At 50.5% G+C, this 23,727-nt stretch overlaps 1 protein-coding gene across 4 annotated transcripts in view; it reads left to right on the top strand.

Annotated features, from left to right (window-relative positions):
• Positions 1-23,454, top strand: part of TM9SF4 (transmembrane 9 superfamily member 4) — a 47,615-nt gene extending 24,161 nt beyond the window's left edge. For 2 of the 4 annotated variants that reach the window (XM_074317196.1, XM_019748500.2), the window contains 16 exons: positions 838-937; positions 4,944-5,112; positions 5,209-5,338; positions 6,090-6,213; positions 7,458-7,576; positions 7,673-7,784; positions 9,132-9,202; positions 10,764-10,896; positions 11,937-12,018; positions 12,112-12,187; positions 13,918-14,001; positions 15,645-15,820; positions 16,325-16,388; positions 17,561-17,680; positions 18,274-18,363; positions 21,507-23,454. In XM_074317196.1, the coding sequence (XP_074173297.1) occupies positions 838-937; positions 4,944-5,112; positions 5,209-5,338; positions 6,090-6,213; positions 7,458-7,576; positions 7,673-7,784; positions 9,132-9,202; positions 10,764-10,896; positions 11,937-12,018; positions 12,112-12,187; positions 13,918-14,001; positions 15,645-15,820; positions 16,325-16,388; positions 17,561-17,680; positions 18,274-18,363; positions 21,507-21,656 (1,800 nt within the window). In that variant the 3' untranslated portion in view covers positions 21,657-23,454. The remainder of the gene's footprint in view (positions 1-837; positions 938-4,943; positions 5,113-5,208; positions 5,339-6,089; positions 6,214-7,457; positions 7,577-7,672; positions 7,785-9,131; positions 9,203-10,763; positions 10,897-11,936; positions 12,019-12,111; positions 12,188-13,917; positions 14,002-15,644; positions 15,821-16,324; positions 16,389-17,560; positions 17,681-18,273; positions 18,364-21,506) is intronic. The other 2 variants (XM_074317197.1, XM_019748501.2) reach the window with 1 other exon arrangement.
• Positions 23,455-23,727: the final 273 nt, after the last annotated feature.

Below are 23,727 nucleotides of genomic sequence, written 5' to 3'. Positions count from 1 at the left end.
CTTTTAGTTGTTTTTGTTTGTTTGTTTGTTTTTTCATTTTTCCTCTCTTCTGTCATTCAGCAAACATTTAATGAGCACCTACCAGCTCATTACATGTGCCTAGCTCCATAGGACTGGGGTTACAGAGGTGACCAAGACACACACGGTTCTTGCCCTCATGAAGCTTAAATCTTGAATTTTAGTTGAGGAAGATAAATTTAAAAAACAGGTAAATAAAATAATTAACATTTATTAGACATGCTATGAAGGCAACTACAAGTGTTACGTTGAAATAGAGAATGATGGGAGAATCCTTCTATGTAAGATGATTAGGGAAGGACTCACGGGTTAGGGGACTTCAGCTGGGACCTACATGTGAGAAGGAGCCAGATGTGCATGGAGTCCGGCAGAGAGGAGCAGCAGGTCAAAGCCTGAGGCAGGAGAGGCTCGGAGACCTGGAGGCAGAACACCACTGTGGTTATAAGTGAGGAGTGAATCTCTGTTCCTAAAGGCTTCTCCTCATTTAGAGTTAGTTCCTCAGGAAAGATGCCCGGAAGCAAAATTATAGAGTCAAAGGATATCAGCATGTTGAAGACTCTCAGCACCTCTTAAATTTCGTAGTGATTTTAAACTAAATCTGTAATGTAGTCTAAAACTGATGAAAAGTGACGTAATTTCGAATTGTGGCCAGTGGAGTACGTGGTATCCTACAGTTGTATCTGCTGCACCTCATTTGCCTCTTAGACCATAGTACCAAGTATACCTAAGATACGTGGGTACCAGGGAAAATTACTGAGACAGGCAGTCATCTTAGTGTCTGGACTGAGGAATAACGAACGGCCTTCCTTCTCCCACTAGGCTGTGAAGCTCACCAGCTCTCGGACCCAGCTACCTTATGAGTACTACTCACTGCCCTTCTGCCAGCCGAGCAAAATAACCTACAAGGCAGAGAATCTGGGTAAGTTCTTCTCTCTCACTGCTGTCAACCTGTCCCAAGGGGAACCCATTGGGAACCCAGATCTTTCCGTAATGGTAATAGCAGTTAACCCTTACGTAGCACTCACTGTGTGCTGGACCCTGTTCTGCATAGTTACATATGTATTAGCTTATTTATTTAATCCTCATAACAGCCCTAGAGAGGTAGCTGCTGTTTTCATTCCCATTTAACAGGTTAAGTGACTTGCCTCTGGTTATGCTATTAACCCGCAGCTAAGCTAAGCTGGGATCCACATAGTCAGGCTTCCGACATGGAGCCGTTGGCTATTGCTCAGACCGGCTCTCCCTTGATTTCTAGGTATCATACCTTTCTCTCTCATGGCTTTCTCTCTCATGGCTTATGTAACCTTTCTCTCTCATGGCTTTAATTAAAAGAATGAGTGATCCCCTCTGGCCCTGAAGAAAGTGGAGACATCACCATAGTTCTTGCTAAGCTGTGTAAGACTCGCTTCAAATAATGTGTGAAGCTGCCAGGGCCGTGTCTGGCACAAGTGTTCCATACTTAGCAGCCATATTATTCTACTTCAAATAATTCTTCATTTAGCAGAATTTCAGACTGAAGGGAAAAGCCATATTGTCTCTCCTTCTGTCTTTGCGTAGTGCCTGCCTTCATGGCCTAGGGGCTCTGTGAACATAGGGATCATATCTTACAGTCCTCTCTGACCCAGAGCCTGACACACAGTAGACATGCAGTAAGTGTTAGTGTCCTAGTGAGTGGAGCAGAAACAGCCTTGATCCAGTTGGATGGTAAGCCTTGCAACATTATCGTCATCGTCACCATTCATACGGGGCCCTCCCTATGAGCCGGCACTCCTCTAAGCCCTTCTGTGCTTTGAGTTCGTTCTCGCAACAGCCCTGTTAGTTAGCTGCTCCTATTGAGACACAAGGAGGTGAAGTCACTTGACCCAGGTCACTCACCTCATAAGTGGCAGGACCCGGGAACTCTGGCTCCAGAGTTTAGTCCCATAAGCACTTCACTCTGCACGTTATCTTAGATGATTCTTCTAGTAACTCTGCAAAACCAAATATGATTGCCCTGTTTCGTAGGAGAGGGAGCAGCAGCTTCAAGGGTTTCAAAGACTTGCTCGGGGGCACATGGCCAATAGGTGGAGAAATTGCCTTATTAGCCCAAGTTTTTTAACTCCAGAGCCAGGTTCTTCCTGTTGTCAGACTGCCTTCTCCAGAAAGGCTCGACTGGGCTGTGTGCGAGCTGGGCTCGTGGTTCTCACACTGCCGGAGACTCATCCCGTGGTGGGTGTGTTGGAGCGTCTGTGGCAGACGTGCTGGACCCTGTCTTAGAGGGTGCACATTCATAGCCTGTTGCTCATTAGGCCTGGCTGGCTACCTGCTCCCAGCTTGAAAAACTTAAAGGAACTCTTCCACGTTAGAAATGAGCCGTTTCAGACCAGTATGTCCTCTTTCTCGGTTTACATTGCGTTTGTAATTATCAAGAAGTGATACCTGCACTAGAGCCCTGTTACTCTGTCTGTGTGTTCTTCCTCTCAAGTGAGCTCCTTGTTGAACTGCAGAGAAGTGGACAGTAGGGCATGGTGTAGAGGAAAGCCGGGGGTTAGCACTGCCACAGTCTCCTCTTAGGACGGTGAGCAAGTCACTGTTCCTCTCTGGTTTTCAGTATTGTTACCTGTAAATGGTAGAGGATGACCCGAATCATTTCAGCAGTGGACCGTGCAGGTGTCTTCTTGGTGGCCTTGGTCTCCACTGGCCAGTCCACCCCTGGGTTTTGCAGACTCACCTGTATTACTAGGCTTCTAAAACAGGAAAGGGGGGGAAGAAGCCTTCATCCAGGCCCCTCTTCATCCTCCCCCTCTGCTAGTTGGCCTCATCCACACTTGCCAGGACTGCTTCTTTGCACAGCTGCGTGGTGCCCCCACAGTGGTACAGCTTGTGGCCCTGCTACTTACCATCTCTATACCAACAACTAACTCACAGGTTCCATCAACAGCCCGGACCGCTCTTCTGAGCCTTATAACTGGATATCTGCCTGCCTACTTGACCTATCAAGTCAAACTCGACAAACTGAGAAAAACACCTTCACTCTCAATTTGCTTCTCTTCCTCTTTTCCCACCTAGAACCTGCTTACAGAAACCTCCGTCGTCCTAGTCTGCACCCCTCTTCACTCATCCCTTGTATCGGTCAGCACCAGGTCCCTAGGTTTCACCTCCTCAGGAGCTCCTGAATCTGTGTTCTCATTTCCACCCTCATCTCACCCTCTCGTCCAGCCACCGTCGTCACTCACTTGCATGGCTCACTGCCATCACCCCCCGCCAGTTCCTTGCATCTCCTATGTTTTCTTCACAAAACATCCAGAGCCGTCTTTCTCTAACCAGAATCAGACAACGTCTTCCTCTACCTTTGTTCGAAACCCTTCCTTGGCTTTTGTCACTCTCTGGATAAAGTTCAGACTTCAGTGTGGCCTGCAGGCCCCCTGAGATGTCGCTCACCAGCTCACCTCAGGTCACTCTCCCCCTTGCTCACTGCTTTGCAACACGCAGGCCTCTCAGTTTACCCCCACTCTCAAGGGACCTTGGCACATACTGTTCCTTCCATCTAGAATATTCTTCCCTTATCTCTTTACCTGGTTAACGCTTCTCTTCCTTTACAGCTCATTTCAAGCATCACTTCCTCAGAGACGCTTTCCTAGACCCATTCCCCCACGTCTAGAGCAAGTTCCTCTTGTTATATAATATGGTCTCACTATCCTGATTATTTAATCAAAGTCTGTCTTCCTATTAGACCATAAGCTCCATGAGTATGTCTCTTCAACATTGTCTTTAGAGCACCCAGCACGTAGCCAGTACCCAGTATGTGTTTGGGAATGAGTGAATGAGAGAATAAGTGACTAGGCAGAGAGTATTACACCAAGTAGGTCCACACTGGTAGGCAAATGTTAGACCAGTTGAGTGTGCAGGCATTAGTTGTGCCCATTGGCTTTGGTCAGTCTCCTTCAGCTTGCCCGTTTCTCATTATCACAGTAGAATTGCCACAGTAGCTCAGAATGAAAGCACCACGGGGTTTAGTTGACAGGCCCTAACTGCTTGGTGCCTGTTAGCATGACATCTGGCAGCAGGTTACTGTGAGGCAGTCATACAAGGGGTATGCCAGTTCGTTAAATCAAAAGATGCTTTGGCTAAAAATTGCAGGTGCTGGAGTTTACCCCACTTCCCTCCCCACCTGAATCAGGATCTGAAGACATAGCGATAAATAGGAAACAATGTCTGCCTTTAAAGAGCTCATAGTCAGGTAGGGAGGCAGGAACTTAATAGATCAGTACTGTGCAAGGTGACCACTGACGTAAGAAAAGGTGCAGAGGTGATGCTGCTGCTGAAAATAGTATTTATTGTTTGCCTACTCTGTGCCTGGTGCTTTATTTTTCACTATAACCCTGTGAGGTGGGTACTATTATTGTTCCCATTTAACAGATGTGGAAATTGAGGCTCCATGTGCTTAAATGCCTTACTGAGACTGCTGAATGAGTAAGTGGCAGGGCCAGTGTTCCGGAGCCGGCAGCCCTCTCTCTTCACCAGTGTGTGATGCTGCCTCGGTGCAGAGGGACACGGAGGAGGGAGTGATGAGTTCTGTCCTGAACAGGTCGGAAAGGGCTTCCCCAGGGGTGACAAAAAGGCTGAGCTGGACATGTGAGCAGTCCCAGGAACCTGGGGCAAGGAATGGCACTCCAGGGTAAAGGAAATGGCCTGAGGCCCAGAGGGGTGGAATGAAGTGACACGTTTGATGAGATCTGAAGAGTCTGGTGATGCTAGAGCACACACGCGAAGGAGGGGGGATGGGTGGGAGTCCGAGGGGCAAGCTGAGCCCGAACAGGCGGGGTTGAGCATTGGCTGCAGAACTGCTGAGGGCCCTGCAAGTCAGCCCTGGGTCTCCGTGGCTCCGCTGACCTCAGCAACCTCAGGGCCGAAGCTCTGAGCTCCATCTGTCTCTCTTACGGCAGGAGAGGTGCTGAGAGGGGACCGGATTGTCAACACCCCTTTCCAGGTTCTCATGAACAGTGAAAAGAAGTGTGAGGTTCTGTGTAGCCAGTCCAACAAGCCAGTGACCCTGACCGTGGACCAGAGCCGGCTCGTGGCTGAGCGGGTCGTGGAGGACTACTACGTCCACCTGTAAGTCGCCCTCTGCTCCCTGCCAGCCTGTTCACATGGGGAGGGCGCTGACGGGAGAGGGGGTCCAGAGCGACTGAGCGGGCCTTGGGTTTCCAGCATTGCCGACAACCTGCCTGTGGCCACCCGGCTGGAGCTCTACTCCAACCGTGACGGCGATGACAAGAAGAAGGAGAAAGATGTACAGTTTGAACACGGCTACCGGCTCGGCTTCACGGATGTCAACAAGGTAGGGTGTCTCGCTGTGCTCAGAGGGCTGCGGCGCCACAAGCATGTGGGCCGCGGAGACGGGGAAACGTTTGAGCTCTCGGCTTAGACCAGAAGAGGTGAGGCTGGCCAGAGCACATTCCTCTCAGTGCCCCGGGGCCAGGCTCTGGCAGATGCCACGCAGGAGGTGGAAGACACAATCCCTGCAAACTCAAATTCCATGTTTATAAGATTAACTTCCCCCCAAAAAAGAAAAAAATCTAAGGACAAAAACATTGTTTTAAGGCACAGTCCCTGACCTCAAATAGCTTCTGTCGTAATTGGAGAGAACTGACAGTGTAAGACCCTGGATCTTACTTAAGTCCCAGTAGCTTGAGGTCAGTGCCAGAGGAATTCAGAGGGAGCTCATTGTTCATTCAGGTTGTCATGGAGGGGGTGTGCCTTGGAAAACAGGTAGGCTTGAGCTGAGTGGGGTGGCCAGCAAGGGATCGGGGAGAGCAGGTGAACGCATGTCTCTGAGAAGATGGTGACAGTCACTGACAGAAGGCCTGGAATGTCAGCCTAAGGGATTGGGGCTTTTCCCCAGGAAGCCCCGGGGAGTGCTGGAGGGCTTCTGTCCAGGGGAGAGCTAGGAGCATAGTGTTTGGCAGCTTGGGGCAGCTGGGCCTGTTGGACGAAGGGCGGGACCTCATACTTAGGGTGGTCTCCCTGCGTGATTTCCGGGTAGTTTCTTAGCGACAAGTTATTTTGTTCTCTCTGTTGCTGTGTTTTAGATCTACCTGCACAATCACCTCTCGTTCATCCTTTATTACCACCGGGAGGACGTGGAAGAAGACCAGGAGCACACATACCGTGTCGTCCGCTTCGAGGTGATTCCCCAGAGCATCAGGCTGGAGGGTGAGTGGGGAGGTGCGGCCAGCGGGACAGGGCTGGGGGTCCTGGGCTTGCACAGCCGGGGTCTCCTCACGCTGTTTCCTGAAATGGCTGATGGGCCCTGGTGTGGGACACGGGTCCACCTAAGGTAGGGTCACTGCATTCCCGTTGGAGAAGGTGGGGGAAAGGGAGAGCTGACATCTGTTGTGTCCTGGCTGGGCAACCTTATCACCTCTGATAGATGAGTAACCAGAGGCTCAAAGAGCTTGGTGACTTGGCTGAGACCAAACAGCAACTTGGGGCTGGGCTGGGCCTCATATAAGAACCAGCCGCTCCCCCTGGGTGGAAGAACAAGGGGCAGTGTACAGACAGAGCCTTTGGCAGCCGGTGTCCGTTTCTCTTCTTCCATGTGAGTGATTGGCATAGACTAAAATCAGCCCAGGGTGAGAGACCTGGGCCAGTTTCACCTCCCCTGTCAGCACTTGCTTCCCACAGGGCGAGCTTTAACCTAGGAGGCCTGGCCTTTGGTCCACAGTGGTGGTAGGTTTCTGGGGGTTGTTGTTGTTGTTGGTTTGGTTTGTTTTTAAGCTCTGGAATCTAATTTTCAAACAAAATTGTACATGGAAGTCTCATATAGAACATCCTGTTCTGTCACAGCGCCCACTGCTTCTCCCGTGAGTGTCACGAGCACAGCTTTATGCTTATTATGTGACAATTTTGACGTCATCTCTCCCCCGCTGGCTCTTTGAGGTCAGAGACTCTGTCTCCTTTTCTCACCATTTTATCTCCAACACAGTACCTGGCACATAGTAAGTGCACATGGTATGTTTGTTGGTTGAATAAATAGATAACAGGGTGAACAAAATGAGTAAATGAATGAAGAAAACACCTGAGTGAGTGACTTACTAAAGTGCCAGAACTTGGGAGACTACACGAATAAACATGACAGAATGAATCCATGTTGTTTTGCCCACTGAATGGGACTGACTGAATGAGTAAGTGAATGTTTGAATTGAGTGAAGGAAGATTGATCGATTAAATGAAGGATTCACACCCCTCCCCACACACACACCTCTCTGTAGCCCCTAGGGCCCTTTGGAAGGTAAGCACTCGGGAGTGCAATTTTAAAACTATTCTTGCCAGCTCTTCTCCAGGCCTCCAATCAGCATGCCGCCCCCTCAGGCAGCTTCTGAGGGCACCCCGCAGAACAGCCTTTGGATAGTGACACTGGCCCCGACAGGAACAGACTGAGTCTCTGTCTTTCACAGACCTCAAAGCAGATGAGAAGAGTTCGTGCACCCTGCCTGAGGGTACCAACTCCTCGCCCCAAGAAATTGACCCCACCAAGGAGAATCAGCTGTATTTCACCTACTCTGTACATTGGGAGGTGAGAAGGGGCTGACGCTCACGACGGGAGGAGGTCCTGGTCTGGGCAGGCGTTGTCCAGCAGAAGCCTGACTCTAAGTGCTCCTCCCCCCATCAGGAGAGTGACATCAAATGGGCCTCTCGCTGGGACACTTACCTGACCATGAGTGACGTGCAGATCCACTGGTTTTCCATCATTAACTCGGTCGTGGTGGTCTTCTTCCTGTCAGGTGAGTGGTCTGTGGATTGTAGGGTGGAGAGGACGGGGGGTGAGGGTAAGGGGCTGCGGCATCACATCACTTAAGGGGGACTTCTAGGGTGTTCTCGGGGCCAAGCTTGGGCCAAAAACAGGTGCAGGTCTCTGTGCTGGGTGTCAGGCATACAAAGGTGAACAAGATTTGGTCTCTACACTGGAGAGCTCCCTAGGGGAGACGGATACATCTCCTCATGCGCATGTTCTGTCAGCAAGACTTTGTTGTCATGCATTCTGTGCAGGCACCGTGTCACAACGAGATATGGTGGCGAGCAAACCCAGCCCGGTCTCCGCCCTCACAGAGCCTATATTCTGGTGGTGAGAGAGAGACAGTAGTGGAGTGATCAGTGCTATGAAGCAGATAAACGAGGTGACCAAATACACAGCCTTTGAGGAAAGGGTGAAGGCTTTAGAAGACCTGTCTAAAATAGGAGGAGCCACACCATTCCGAGGCCCAGGGAAAAAGTGGTCCAGCAAGGGCCACGGCCCTGCAGTGGGACAAGCCTGGTGAGAAACCGGATAGCAAGAGGGTGGTGAGGAGGGGACAGGGCGGTGGGCAGAGGTAGAAAGAAACTGCTGGTTTCAATATCATATGAGAAGGAAGGATAATGCTGGCTACTGTTGATTAAACATTTAACCCAGGGCCCAGCTGCTGTGCTAATAAGCACTTTACAAGCACCTCAGTTCCTGAAGTTCCATGAGCTAAGCCTGAAAACGTTAAGTTAGCTTGAGGTCATACAACCCATTATCTTAACCAGTATACTATGCTGCCTGAAGAGGTAAACGGGGGGCTATGGAAGTACGGGGCGGGGGGCCTCTGCACTGTTTGGGGTGTTGAAAGGCAAAGATGCCCATAGTGACACTTGAAACGTGTGTAGGAGTCAGTCAGGGCAGAATGGGGCATTCCGGGCAAAGGGAATAGCCTGGGTAATGGCAGGGAGGTGAGAGAGATGCGGCCGTGAACTGATAAGAGAAGCAGCAAAGAACCAGGGGTGAGTGGGAGGGGAGCCGGGGAAGAGATAAGGCTAGAGAAGCTGAGAAGCTGGTAGGACCAAGCCATGGAGCAGCTGGGGTGCCATTCTCCCTGGAATAAAAAGCAATGGCCTATGGCTGCCTACACCCATCCCAGCAGCTTTTTCCTCCCCCTGCCTGGAGTGCCCCTCCTCAAGTAACTGGGGTGCAGCTCTGCCCAGAAGAGGACCTGAGGTGGCTGCATAGCCAGTTCTCACTGGAGGAAGCCACACATGCCAGCTGTCACTTAGCAAAACACCACAGAAGACTTGTTTGGCAGTGCTGATGACCCTTCCTCTCCTGTGTGTTTCAGGTATCCTGAGTATGATTATCATTCGGACCCTCCGGAAGGACATTGCCAACTACAACAAAGAGGATGACATTGTACGAGGTCTTGGCGAGGGCGGGGTGGTCTGGGAGAGGAAGGGCAGTGCGGCTGTAGGGCTTGTGTGTATGTCATCATTTATAGAGGAAACCTCACAATACTGAAAATGGGGGAAAAAAGTTTATGACCCAAAATGATGGGGAGAGCCTTTCTCTTTCCTAAGCATAAAAGCAGTGAAAGAAATCACAGAAAGAAAACTTGATGAATTTAACATTAAAAATTTAAAAACTGTCCTGTATGTCAGAATATATAAATGAAAAGTGAAATGGCAAAGCAACATTTGCAACACACTTCAAAAAAGATGATAAAATAATTGGTATAAAATGTTTTTTAAAAATCTGTAATGTGATAATGAACAAAAAATTTACAGATGAAAAACTATGCATGACTAGTAAACATGTAAAAAAACTGCTTTTACTTTAGGGATAACCCCCAAAATTGCAGATTCAGACAATCATGAGAAGACAGTTTTGGACCTTCAAATGAACAGATTTTTTTCATATAGTACTGATTGTTAGCAAGGTTAACATGAGGTAAGCCCCTTCCTGTGCCACCCATGCCAGTGTAAATTGGTATTTCCTGAAAAGTAATTAATTGGCAGTACATATCATACAGTACATATTGTAAAATAGTTAACCTGTTCTGATCCAGTAATTCTAGAATTTCCCTAAGGAAAGCATCAAAAACACGAAGACTTGGTCTAGAAATATTTATTGCAGCTTTATTTATAATTTAAGTAAACTGGATATAGCCTAATATTCCATAATGATGGATTGATTATATTATGGTATAGCTGTACAATGAAAAAGTATACAGACATTAAAATGGTAATTGCAAAGAATATTTATTGGCATGAGGAAATGTTCATGATCAAACGTCAACTGAAAATTATAAGTATGCAGAAAATATAGTATGATCCCAATTTCATTGTTTAGAAATTATATAATATACATACATAAAGTACTAAAGGAAATACATCAAAACAGTGGTATTAAGTGTATAAATCATTTTCAGATCTTTTTGGGGTTTTTTAATCTTTGAGTGTTTATGAGTTTTGTATCTTTTGTTGTTCAGTCTTTCTAGATTTTTAAAAATTTTTCTACAGTAAACATTTATCACTTTTTGTTCATTTGAATATCATACCATACACCAAAAATTTTTTTACTTTTTTTATTATACAAGTAAGAGCACATATTACTTTTCTAATCATTATAAAAATAAATTGCTTCTAAGTCTCACAGCCCAAAAACTATCACAGTTAACATTTTTGTATGTTAATGTTTGCATTATTTTTCCATGCATTAGATTTGTGGAATTTGGGGAAGAGATTTTCCCTTTGTGTAGCTGTAAGTCTCATGTTTGTGCCCTCCTTGTCCCATGTGACAGTTGTCAGGGAAGCACTTTGTCTTGTCACTTACACTCCTGTGTCAGAGTGGAGCTAGTTGACACACCTGAGGGCCCTTCAGCCCTAGTCAGAGTGGGTCCTTGGGGATGGTCCCTACAGGAGCTACCTTCTCCAGAGCCAAAGAAGCAGTCTCACTTTCTGGCCCTTTGTTGCAGGAAGACACCATGGAAGAGTCTGGGTGGAAGCTGGTGCATGGTGATGTCTTCAGGCCCCCCCAGTACCCCATGATCCTCAGCTCTCTGCTGGGCTCAGGCATTCAGCTCTTCTGTATGATCCTCATCGTCATCTGTGAGTGGGCCCGGCGGGCCAGGTGTGGGGCGCTGTCACCAGGGCAGCCCGGGCCTCAGAAGGGTGGGCTTCCCTCCCTAAAGAAGGGGGCATACGTCAGTATCCCTGGGCCACACGGAGCCGTCCATCCCCGCAGAAGGGCTCGGTCCTCTTGACCCCAGGCCCTGAAGATTTGATCCTCCTCGGAGCTTTCTAGCACTGTAGGTAGCCGCACGTCCACTCCATCAGTGAAGCCACGCATCAGTGCTGGGAAGTTGGCCTCCTTTGCAGTCAGGCATTAAGTGACTCATCCAAGTCAGCACCAGTATTAGGACTGGAATCAGATCAATGTAAACACTCCCAACCCACCCCCCAAAAAATCAAAACTAATATGCAGTAGTTACAGGCAGTTCTAAAGTCAATCTGCCTAATTTTTTTTTTTTTTACCATTTTAACCATCTTTTAATTGATACACAACATTGTATTTAAGGTGTACAACATAATTTGATGTGTGTATATATTGTGACATGATCACAAGTTTAGTTAACGTCCATCACCTCACATATTAATAGCTGCAATTTTATTTTTCTTATGATGTGAACTTTTAACATCCAAACTCTTAGCAACCAGTCTGCCTAAATTTGTATCCCAGCTTCATCTCAGCCTCCAAGCTTTGTCACCTTGGACAAGTCACTTAACCTCTGAGCCTCAGTTTCGCTACCTAAGAAATGGGGAAACTAACCTCCACCTCGCAGGGTTGATGAGGCAGATTCCGTGAGCTGGCGTTCATAGTGCTCTCCGCGCAGTGTCTGGTCGGCTACCAGTGCTCCGTGGGCTGGGACCTGCAGTTAAGATGCAGCCAGCCGAGGCCCAGCAGCTGCTGCGCCCCTCGGAACGCCAGCTAAGACCCCGTCTTCTCCTGTCGAGTGGAAGGGAGTCTGCGGTTGCGAGGGAGAAGGAGCCTCATCCCGCCCGCTGCCCAGGGCTGTTGGCCGACCTGGGATGGGGGCGAGGGCCCTGGCCATGAGCCCCTGTGACGCTCTCCTCCCTCCCTTCTCCAGTTGTCGCCATGCTTGGGATGCTGTCGCCCTCCAGCCGGGGAGCTCTCATGACCACGGCCTGCTTCCTCTTCATGTTCATGGGGTAAGTGTGTCTGCGCGGGCTCCAGGGGCTGGCACAGGCCCCTGTGCTCCAGCTAACAGGCCCCTTGGTGTGGATCCCTGCCGTTCCCCACAGGGTGTTTGGTGGATTTTCCGCTGGCCGTCTGTACCGCACTCTGAAAGGCCATCGGTGGAAGAAAGGCGCCTTCTGTGTAAGTGTCCTCAACCTCCTCCCGGCAGGGGTGGGGCGCTGAGAAGCTTCTTCCTGGGCTCCTCAGGGGCAGTAGGCAGGCCCTGGGGGGGCTTGTGGGAGGGGCACACCCCAGGGTCAGGGATGCTGGGCACGTACCCACAGCTGCGGTGGCACCTCTTAGGGCCCTGCTTGCCACATCTATAAAATGAGGGGATTGAGTTTAGGGGATTTTTAGCCTACATTGTCTGATGTGTCAAGCAAGAGAAGAAATGGATTCAGAATAACAGGATTTATTATTCTGAATTCTCTTCTCACAGCTATTGAAAGCCTTGGGGGTGGGGAGCTCAGACTGTTTCAGCTCTGGCTGCCACACCCTTGGCATATAGTAAGCCCTTAGTATGGAAGAGCAGTGATGGTGATTATTTTGGAAGGATCAAAAAAGGTTCCAGAATTCTTGACACATAAGCATTTTTCTCACGCAACTGTGTGCACTCTCTAGAGGTGTAAAACCCACCTTCTCCTCCCCGGGTGAAGTCTCCCACCAGATACCCTCCAGGATCCCCCTCAGCCAGTCCCATACCAAAACCCACTCCTTGTATCTGGCGGCCCCCAAACCAGACTCCTGGGTAGCTTCCTGTGCTCCTTCTACTCCCTCATGCCCCACCTCCTCTCAGATACCAAGTGTTGAGGGTGTTCCTGCCAATAGTCCATGAATTTCCTCCCATCTCCATTCCCAGGACTCTTGCCCAGGTTTAGGCATCTTTGCCTCTCACCTGGACCCTTGACTGTCCTAGGCCCCCCTTGCCTCCCTGCAAGATTCTGACCCTTCCCTGGTGCTCTGCCTCCCTCCACAGGTGGGCGTTTACTACAGCTCGCAGCAGTGTGGGCATTCAACCCTTCTTCTCTCCTCCAGCCTCTGCCATCCTCTCAGCCTGGGCACGCCACCCCCGCACTCTCCTTGCCTCATCCTTTAAGTCTTACTAGCCCAGGAGCCCCCCTCCCCCATTTTGTGTCCTCTTTGGTGCCCAGAGGAGCCTGGGCAGTGCCTTGTGCCTACAAGGTGTGCCGTGTATGGTCTTCCCCCTTTAGGGGTCTGTCTTCCTCCCTGGAACTTTTTTCCTGTTCTTACCCCTGGGATCTAGCACAGTGTGTAGTCCATACATTTCAGCCAGGAAGGCAAACGAGGACTTGCTGCTACACGGCAGAGTAAAGCAGGAAGGGAGGAAATGACTTTTGAGCTGCCCCTGGTTGTGTGGGTGGAAAGAGACTGAGCGTGAAAAGCCCTTGGTACAACATTAGCACGCAGGAGGCCGAGACCCTGAGGTGTTGACTACCTACATAAAGGCCCGGGGACAGGGACATGCTGGAGTGGTGACCGGTTAGTGGGTTGGAGGGCTGTGGACCAAAGGTGACACTAGCAGCTGAGGTTGAATGGCAGATTGCAGAGGGCATCAGGCATTGTGGTCAGTGGCCCTCCTGGACTCTCAGGCAGCCAAGCGGTAAGAGGCTCAACCAGAGGCCTGGTGCTCTGCCTGGGAAGGAAGGAAGGGGCAGTTCAGGGATCTCAGAGGCTAGAGAACAGGGGGCCTGCCTAGTCTGGGGGTCAGGGAATGCTTTCTGGGGGGAATGATCCTTCAGCTGGGTCCTGGAGAACAAGGAGGGGTTGAGAACTTCTAGTCTGGGGGCTCCACTGAGAGTGGTGGGAGCTCCCTAGATGCAGCTCCCCAACCCGGCTTCTCTTGCTTCCAGACAGCGACGTTGTACCCTGGCGTGGTTTTCGGCATCTGCTTTGTACTGAATTGCTTCATCTGGGGAAAGCACTCATCAGGAGCGGTAAGCAGCCTCCCCAGTGAGAGAGGGCCAGCTGTGCTCAGCCCCACTCCTGCAGGTCACTTCCTGCCATTCCCTTCCCTTTTCTGAGTCCCCAAGTTCTGTTCCAAGCCCTAAGGGCTGAGGGTTAGCTGGGGTTTCCCCAGCCCTGCCCATCCATCTGCCTGTGCCCTGACCTTCCTGTGAGCTCTTTCAGACAGCTGGCCAAAGCTCACTTCTCTATAGGGAGGTTTCCACAGGCCAGGGGCCAACCGGGGAATTTCCCTTGGTCTCAACCAAGGGAAAGCTGCTTGGTGTGAGTTTGTTAGCTCAGTATCCCAAAACAAGGCTCTCCCCCAAATGGCCCTGCCCCTCGGCACCAGCCCCTGCAGGTTGTCCTGTCCTCAGAGCAGGACTGTGCCAGCCCCAGTCACTGCTGACAGCTGCCCAGGACTCAGAGTAGAATTGTGAACTCATTGGTGGTGGGGAGAGGGGGTCTTGATCGATTAGCAGGACTGCGGTAGAAGTGAGGCAGGCATTTGCCATCCCAGCCACAGTGGGTAGAGCCGCTGCCTCTCCACCTGCAGGTGCCCCCTAAAGGTTCTTGGGGGAGGTTTCTAGCCTCGGTTCCTGGAGGACGGGGTTCTTTCCAGCAGTCCAGGATGCCGCCCTCAGGAAACACAGAATCATGCTCTTCCTCTCACTTCCTCTTTATACCTGTATTCCTTCTCTCTTTCAACATTTTTCTCCCAATTACCAACTGCTCATTACAAATACGCTTTGTAGAAATTTTGGAAAGTACAGAGAAGTTAAAGAAGAAGTTAGAAATAACCCATAATCCAACCGCCCAGAGATAAATACTGTATGATCTTTACTGTGTGTTCTTTTTTCTTTTTCTTTTTTTATTTATTTATTTAAAATCAAATGATGTGATTTAAAAATTATGAAATAATAATAGCAAATGTTTATATGGTACTTACTTTTAAATAAGTCCTGTTCTAAACATTTGACATATATTAATTTCTTTCTTTCTTGTATGAATCTTACAAAAAAGTAATACTTTAGAGAAGAAGAAGAAGAAAATGAAAAATCAGTTCTAATCCCCCATATCCCAGCTGAGGAAGTACTGTTAACTTTCTGGCATAGGCCTTTCTAGACACTTATACATATAAATATTGGGGTGTTTTTATTAAAATGGAGTTCTAGACATACGGTTTTATAACCTGCTTCATTTACTTAGTAGTATATTGTGGGGTTTTATTTTAACAAAATGAGGAACACACTATCTGTGCAGTTTTGTTTTTTCCCTTTGTTTCTTCACTGAACGTACCATGTGTAATTTCCCTTCATTCTGGCCTCTTCATCTCCCCTTCGTTGTTCTCACTTCCCTTCGTCTCTGTTCTTTCCCCATTCCTCCTTGGATGACAGCCCTGGGATGCCGTGGGTCCATCTTCACAGCCCACATGGCCCACCACCTGCACACCACTGTTTCCTAGGGCTGGGGTCAGCCCCAGGAGGTTCCAGCCAGGAGACCTGTGGGGGTGTGTCTGTAGGCCCTGCCCACCCCCCATGGTGGCCCTGCTGAGCCCAGAAGGTCCCGTCCCCGCTGCACAGCCCCCAGCCTGGGCGTCAGGACCACGTGGGGCCTCATGGTGCTGTGCCCGCAGGTGCCCTTCCCCACCATGGTGGCCCTGCTGTGCATGTGGTTCGGGATCTCCCTGCCCCTCGTCTACCTGGGCTATTACTTCGGCTTCCGCAAGCAGCCGTATGACAACCCTGTGCGAACCAACCAGATTCCCCGGCAGATCCCTGAGCAGCGCTGGTACATGAACCGCTTTGTGGGGTGAGTCTCCAGCAGGGGCCTTCTGGAGTGGGTGAGGCCAACACTGCCCTGAGCCATCTCCTTAGGATGACATGGAAGAAGGTACCCCGCCCCCTGCCCCCGAGGATGCTGTGACAGCTGTTCTGCAGCTCGGCCACTGTAGCGGACTTCCTGAAAGCTTAGCTTCACTCCATGACAAAGACGACCAAGTGTGGCCAGACTTGGTGTCGGCCTAGGAACCAGGACAGGGGAGGGGTGGAGGGTGCAGTGAGACAGGTGAAGACCATCCCTTGGACTTCAGGCAAGTCACCCCACCTCTCTGTGCCTCAGTTTCCCCATCTATAAAGTGGAGAGACGATGCCCACCCTGCCTACCTCTCAAGAGGCTATAATGGTACAAAAGCATGCCAAAAGAATTAGGGCCACCACACCCTAGAAACACTCTCAGTCGGGCTGTCCGGGAAGGAGTCGGGGGCTTCCGGTGGCCGGGTCTCCTCGCAGTGCTAACCTTCCCGTCCTGCCGCAGCATTCTCATGGCTGGGATCCTGCCCTTTGGCGCCATGTTCATCGAGCTTTTCTTCATCTTCAGTGTGAGTACTGCTGCCTGCGCCCCGCCCCCTCCACACACACAGCCTTCACTCCCGCTGGCCTGGTCTCTCCACTGAGATGCTCGGCCTCTTACTGCCGATGAAATTGCAGGCAGGCCATTTAACCTCTCGGAGCCCCCAGGCTTCACCCTGACATGGGGTAATAGTCCTGCCTCTCAGGACAGCTTAGAGGGTTAAATGAGATGCGGCACGTGTACAGGGCCTGGTGTGTGGGCAGGGCTCAGTCAAAAGACGCTGCCCCAGTGATGCTGCAATCAGTCACCACCACTATGAATATCATTGTTGCATCTGCTTTGATTCCCGGAGCCCTACACATCTTTACCTGAGTTACTCAAAACTCTCAGGAAAGTGGGGGATTCTCAGGATCCCTGTGAGGCTGGAATGGGATAATGTCTGCGAAAAGCACCGTGCTTAGCATGTGAGATGTGCTGTTAAATTGTAGCTGTGGTTGTGAGGACGACGGCTCGTGTCCCAGGCGTGCCAAGAGGAAAGTTGACAGTAGGGCACTTGATAGCCATCTCATTGTAGCTGACCTAGCTCGGTGCCCAGCACAGAGAGCACTTTGCATCAGTAAGTGCTGGGCAGTATCCACTGCTCTAGAGTGTCCAGCCCCTCCTGCTGAGATCCCCTCACCCCCCCAGCCCTGCCTAGGACGAGGGTCAGAGGACGGGTTGGCTGCTTTCCCACGGAGGCCACCTCATTCTCTGTGTGGCCCTGCACCAATCACCAGCCTCTGAGCCTTGACTTCCTCAGCTGCAGAAGTCCATACTCTCATAGGTTCACATGTGGAGATGTCCATGAAGCATGTAGCTTGCCTGGCACGTGGTAAGCTGCCCCTAAGTGGTGGTGGCTGCTGTGTAATTTTGGGGGTAGGATTTTCAGGCTGGAGCCCACCCATTGCAGGGTCAGCCTTGTCCCAGCCACTCCCTAAGGGCAGCCTGGCTCACCCTGTGCTCCAGGGAGGAGGGGCCATCACAGCCGTATGCCAGGCCCACAGGCCTTGATGGCATGATGGTGTTTCCATTCCTGCCCTGCTGACAGGTGGTATGCTAGTCCTGACTGAGGCTGGCGTCCAGAGAACAGGCCGGGTGTGCCAGGGGAAGGGCACTGGGTGGAGGCAGGCCAGCTGACCGCCAGCTGCGGTGTGTCCACAGGCCATCTGGGAAAATCAGTTCTATTACCTCTTTGGCTTCCTGTTCCTCGTCTTCATCATCCTGGTGGTGTCCTGCTCGCAGATCAGCATTGTCATGGTGTACTTCCAGCTGTGTGCAGAGGTGAGGGGCTGGGGCCAGGAGTTGGGCGTGGGGAGCTGGTCCAGCAGTCAGTGGGTCAGTGAGGCTGTCCGGGTTTCCCATGGGATTCCCATCCACCCCCTTTCTGGCCACACCGTCTTAGGCAAGTACCTTGCTTAACCTCTCTGTGGAGCCTCCGTTTATTCATCTGGCTGCTCCATTAGCGGCTCTGGTTGGCAGTCGCTTATCCTCTCTGTGCCTTCCTCATGTGACAGGGACAACAGTAGGACCTGACTCAGGGCTGCTACAAGGATGAAACTGAGCTGCTTCACAGATAGCGCTTAGAATAGTGCCTGGGGAGCATCTGCTCAAGAAATGTTAGTTATTACTGTTTTGTTGTTGATTTTTAAAAATTGAGGTATAATTTACAAATAATAAAGTTCACCCTCTTTAGTCTACAATTCTGTTTTTAAAAACATACAGCTGCGAAACTACCATCACAGTCAAGATATAAAACATTCCCGTCCCCCCAAATATTACTGTTCTTACCCAGAGCCTTTAACCCCTCGGGCAACTGTGAAACTTGGGGAAGAGGTTCTTCCTGGAGACACCTGACCCTTCTGTTTTCTCCTCAGGATTACCGCTGGTGGTGGAGGAATTTCCTAGTCTCCGGGGGATCTGCATTCTACGTCCTGGTCTATGCCATCTTTTATTTTGTTAACAAGGTACCTATGTGAGGGAGCCCCTTAGCCCTTTCAGGAAAGGATGGTGAAGGGGAGGGTGCTGGGGAAAAACTCAAGTGTTTGAATCTTACTTTCCCACCAAGAATGGGGAGGATCAATGCCAGTATAGAACTGTTTCTTCTCTAGAACATGCATCTTTTTAGGAAAGAGAGAATCTGTGTCCTGTACGTTTGGAAGACAAAAGCCTTCAGAATATGTAACAGTGAGAATATTACATGCAAAACCTGTGACATGGAGCCAAGGGGTACTTAAAGGAAATATATCACCATACAGTGCTTTTAATAGGAAATAAGAGAGACTGATAATACAATATTCACCACAAGAAGCTAGGGGGGAAGGTAACATGAAAGAATAAAGAAGGTAAATGAGAAGAGTCAATAAAGACAAAAGCAGAAGATGCTGAAATAGCCTTTAGTACCCAAATGCAGGACCTCAGGCATCCTGTCTCTGGCGGCTTACTTCCTTTCTTCATTCAAGTACCGTTTGGTCCTTCAAAATAAGAATGGCCAGGCCAGGGCTTTGCCTGCATCATGGAGCATCGTGCTGTGAGAGCCACATAGGGCAAGTGTGGGTGACTGAAGGGAGCCTGGCTCACCTGACTCAGGCACATTCACAGAGCCTGTTGTCCCAAAGAGTGGCATGAGTACGAATACAGACATCCCCACAGAGTTCTGGTAGATTCGTGCATGACACAAACCATGGCCACTGAGAGGAAGGAGTCTGGGGCGCTCTGGTGGACCCCTCAGCTCCGAGGCTAGCACTGAAGACTTGCTCTCACCCGCTGTCCTTGGGGTCTCCAAAACCCAAAAGCAAGCAGTCCTCTGCTTGCAACCAGGGTGTATTCCCAAACTAGGGTCATAAGTCAGTTGGTTGAAACTTGGAATGTTCTTTCCCAAAAATGTCAGATTGGAAAGGACTGAAAGGATCATTTAGTGCAGGATCCACCCGTTTCCAATTTGCTGACAGTGCCCCTCTTTTCCAGTGATTCCAACAAGTGATCATCTAGCTCAGGGGTCAGCAAACTAACCCATGGGGCCAGCAGGCCTGGTTTTGTAAATAAAGTTTTATTGGAACACAGCCATGCGACTTCTTTTACATACCGTCTGTGGCTGCTTTCACAGTGGCAGAGTTGAGTAGTTTCAACAGAGGCTGTAAGTCCTGTAAAACCTAAACTATTTATAACTTGGCCCTTTAAGAGTTTGTTGACCCCTGCCCTAGCACATCAGCAACAGAAGACACTCCCTCCTGACACTCCCACTCTCTCTTTGGATAGCTCCTGCTATTATCGAGTTCTTCCTTGATTCACACTGAACTGAATCTCCCTCCCTGTAACTTCCCTCATCAGACTGGTATTCCTGGAGTCATCCAGAACAAATCTAATTTCCCTCCTCTATAGCCCTTATTAATCAGAACTCTTTTGAGTGGAAAGTGACCAAAAGCCAGTTCCAAATGGCTTAAGCCAAAAGAGAATGTAGTGATTGATGTATGTGGCTTCAGGCATGGTTAGATCCGCATCTCAAATGATGTTTGGGCTCTGAGTCCACGCCTCAGTTCTGTGTGTGATTTCTTGGCTTTAGACTGCTGCCAGGATTTTTCCACAAGGTGGAAAGATGGCCAGTGGCAGCCCTAGAGTCTCGTCTTTTCAGTTTTGTAGCCCTGGAGCTAAAAGAACATCTTTCTTCTACCACCATATTATCAATCCCAGGGAAGACTCTTCCTGGCCCTGGTTACATGCCGTCCCTTACTGTTCCTCAGGTCCAATACTCCGACTGACGAGCTTAGGTTTTGTACGAGGACTGACAGCCCCAACAGGACCACAAAGTCGGGAATGGGTACCCCAAGACACTGGGCAGAAGGAAGACATGAGATAGCGTTGGGCAAAGAAAACCGTAGCCCTCACCCGCTCCCTCGGAGTCACATCAAAGCCTCCTGTTCTTCCTCCCTCTGCCCCGTTCTCTGTTCTAAAATCTTCCTCCTCCAGCCTCAGAGCCTTGGCTATAAAATGATGGCCTTGGCCTCTCTGAACTCGAAGGACCTTTCTAGCACTGCCTTTTGCTTCGTCTCTTTCCAGGTTTTACCACCCGATTTACCACTGCCCTGTCCCCTACCCCCAGCTCCCATCTCCCTCACCCCATCTCCAGCCATGAGAAAGCTTATAGAAGGAGAGATGGGGGTTGAGCCTGAAAACATGGCCTTTACCCCCAGGTTGAAAATGTTTGACCTTAGGGAGGAGGTCTCAAAACAGTCACCTTTATTGTTTCTTTCTGGGCCCCTGGCATTTTGTGACCATGTGTCTGCCCATGAGCCCTGGAACAGGCCCCACTCGGCTCTCATGTGCTTAGTGCCAAGGTTCTAGATGAGCGCCACTTGGCCCAACAAGCACCACCAAACCCGGAGCCCTGGCCTCCCTGCCCCGGCCTCTGAACTCTGCAGACGAGTCCCACATGCTCCCTGATAACATCCCTGTGAGTTAACAGAAGAGACTGAGGCGCTCCCAGGAGGAGAGGACTAGGCTGGGGCCGGCAGGTGGCGACTCTGGTCCTTGAGCCGAAAACCTTGGACCCTCTCTCGTCCCCCCGCTCCCGGGTGGATGCCCCAGCCATCCAGGAATGTTACTGTACTTTCTGGGGACTGTGGAGGGTGAAGAAGTGGCAGCGATGGCCACGCCTACCTACTGCATTCCGGCCCTGGCCCCTGAGGTCACACCTGCCTCCCAGTGTCCTAGTCCTTTCCCCCAGAAGACTCCTACCCCTGCCAGAAATGGCCTGGGGCAGTGGAGTTAGCCTGGGACTCCTAGCCCTCTAGCCCCAGGTCCCAGCTCCTTCTGCTTCCTAGCCGTCTAACTGCGGGTGTTGTTTAAACCCCCTCCGCCATCTGTAACGTGGGCTAATAACCTACCATGGTGGTCGTGAGACTCCAAGGCAATGCACAGGCCCTCGTACTGATGAAGGTTCGCCGTGGCTGTGGGCCCCACCTGCCCCTCACTGCTCACCAGGAGCAAGCCCCTGCCCCAGCCAGGCTTCAGCTTCACCACCAGATCAGAGGAGGTGGGGCGGGGGCCCAGTTGGCCATGGCAGGCGGGCACTAAGCATCTACCCCTCTTCTCTCCCCCGCTCATGCCCCAGCTGGACATCGTCGAATTCATCCCCTCTCTCCTCTACTTTGGCTACACGGCCCTCATGGTCCTGTCCTTCTGGCTCCTCACGGGCACCATCGGCTTCTATGCAGCCTACATGTTTGTCCGCAAGATTTATGCTGCTGTGAAGATAGACTGATGGGGCTGGACCCTGGCCAGGCCCACTCCGTCCATGGACTGGAAGCCACCCTGCGTGGAGAACTGCAGGCACGCAAAATAAAATAACTCCTGCTCGTTTGGAATGTAACTCCTGGCACAGTGTTCCTGGATCCTGGGGCTGCGTGGGGGGCGGGAGGGCCTATAGGTAAATCTTACATTTTTCTTCATCATATTCCAGTTCCATGAGGGATGAGGTTTGTGTGCGTTGTTTTTTCTTCAGTGCTAAGAAAGTTCCCTCCAGCAGGAACTCTCGGACCTGTTTACCCAAGTTTATTTTTCATTTGGAGTTTTTTCCTTAGTTTTTTTAACAAATGGATCCAGCGTGGACAAGTCCACCGAGACACTGGGTTTTGGTCACTGTCTCCACCTCAGTTCCTCAGGGCTGTTGGCCACCCCACGACTAACTGGAAAAGGAAACGCCGAGCCTTCTGGGGCTTCAGTGAGATTTCCGAGCCTCTCACCGCCTGCCCTCGCCATTGATGCCGTGAAAAGCACACTGGTCCAGACATGCATTCCCAGTGCCAACTAGCCTCTGCCAGCCCTTTCCCTCCCTCTTCTGTCCTCCCAGCCTCTTCCCAGGGCTGCTTGAGGCAGGGCTTCCAGCCAGGCCTCCAGGTTTCTTGTCACCAGAAGCAAGCCCAAATCTTGGTTGCTACAAGGAAATCCCGTGGATGCACTGGAGGCCAAGTACCCCAGGACAGCAGGATTCACCCCTGCTCAGAGCAGCAGGAATTTGCTGGACCAGAGGAGAGACCTACAGTGAATTGTTTTTGTGCCAAGAAGCCCTGGACCTGGGGCCAGGTATTTCCAGAGCCAAGCCAGTGTCCACGTGTCTGTCTGGGCTGAGGGTCCTCACCCCTCAGGATTGCTCCCCAACCTTTTCCTCGGGGGATTGCTGCTCTTTGCAAAGTGTGCTGGTGGCGAGACCCCCCTTTCCCACCTCTAGGGCAGAACAAGGTCTGGAAACCTCAGATCCCTTCCTTTAAGTGGCGGGGGAGAGGCATTCCCTCCCTGACATCCCCCAGCCACAGTGCTCGTGCACAGCTCTTTTATAGCTAGACCCTCCTTCCTCTCCCCCTCCCATCTGAGTTCTTGTCGCCTTTGGGGAACACCCAGAAAATTGCTGGTGAGAAGGGAGATGGAAGGCAAGTTCTGTCATTCCTTCCCCGTTTCCGCAAGTTAGAAAAAGGGAGCTAACATGGCTGGCTTGGCTCCACCATCAGTACCCACTCTTGGGGCCAACCTCCTGCCCACGCTGTGCATGTCACAAACACTTGCTCTTAAATTGCAAGAGACCAAACCTACCCTGGGATTAGGGTTTAAGGAACAGCCACTCACCTTTGTTCCAGCTACTTTGGGAATCCCACCACAGACAAAGCTCAGGATGCTGGTTAAGCTAGGAACACTTTCTACCCCCTCCCCCCTTCCAGATTCTTCCAACAGCCTTTACCACCTCTACCAATCAAAGCAGTGAACTTCCCAACCTTGCGTCACAGTAACTCTGCAGTGCCAAGCGGCGGCCACCAAGAATCAGTTGGAGAAAAGGGAACCCAAGCAGTGAGAGAATGATAATGGAGTCTTTTGTTTATTCAAATCTTGGATTTTTTCCCCTAAGAGATTCTCTTTTGGGGCGAGTAGGAAAATGAACTTATAAAGTGTTTAAACATCATCGATTTTTCTGACTTTTTTAATCATCGTCATTATTATTTTTAATTAAAAAAAAAATGCCTGTATGCCTTTTTTGGTCCAATTGTAAATAAATATGCCATTGTCCTGTTGTCATGTCTCTTGACTCTCTTACAAGGCGTAGGGGTCTGAGGTGAGGCAACTTCCCCAAATGGGTTGAACCGGGTGGTTTCCCCAAGGGGAACTGATTGGCTCATAAGTCACCAAGGAAAGGAGTGGTTTGGCTTCAGGTCTGGATAGATCCAAGGGCTCAAAGTATAGCCTGAGGATTCTGCCTTTCTCCGCTGTGCTTCTCCCTGGCCCATTCTGTCCCATTGGCAAGAGTCTCCTTCCCTATTGGTGGAGGTGGGGCGGGCATGGCACAC

The sequence above is a fragment of the Rhinolophus sinicus genome, linkage group LG13 (assembly GCF_036562045.2).
Source record: "Rhinolophus sinicus isolate RSC01 linkage group LG13, ASM3656204v1, whole genome shotgun sequence".
Classification (NCBI taxonomy): Eukaryota; Metazoa; Chordata; class Mammalia; order Chiroptera; family Rhinolophidae; genus Rhinolophus; species Rhinolophus sinicus.
The sequence above is the reverse complement of the archived record's forward strand: the minus strand, read 5'-3'. Positions and strand labels throughout refer to the sequence as shown.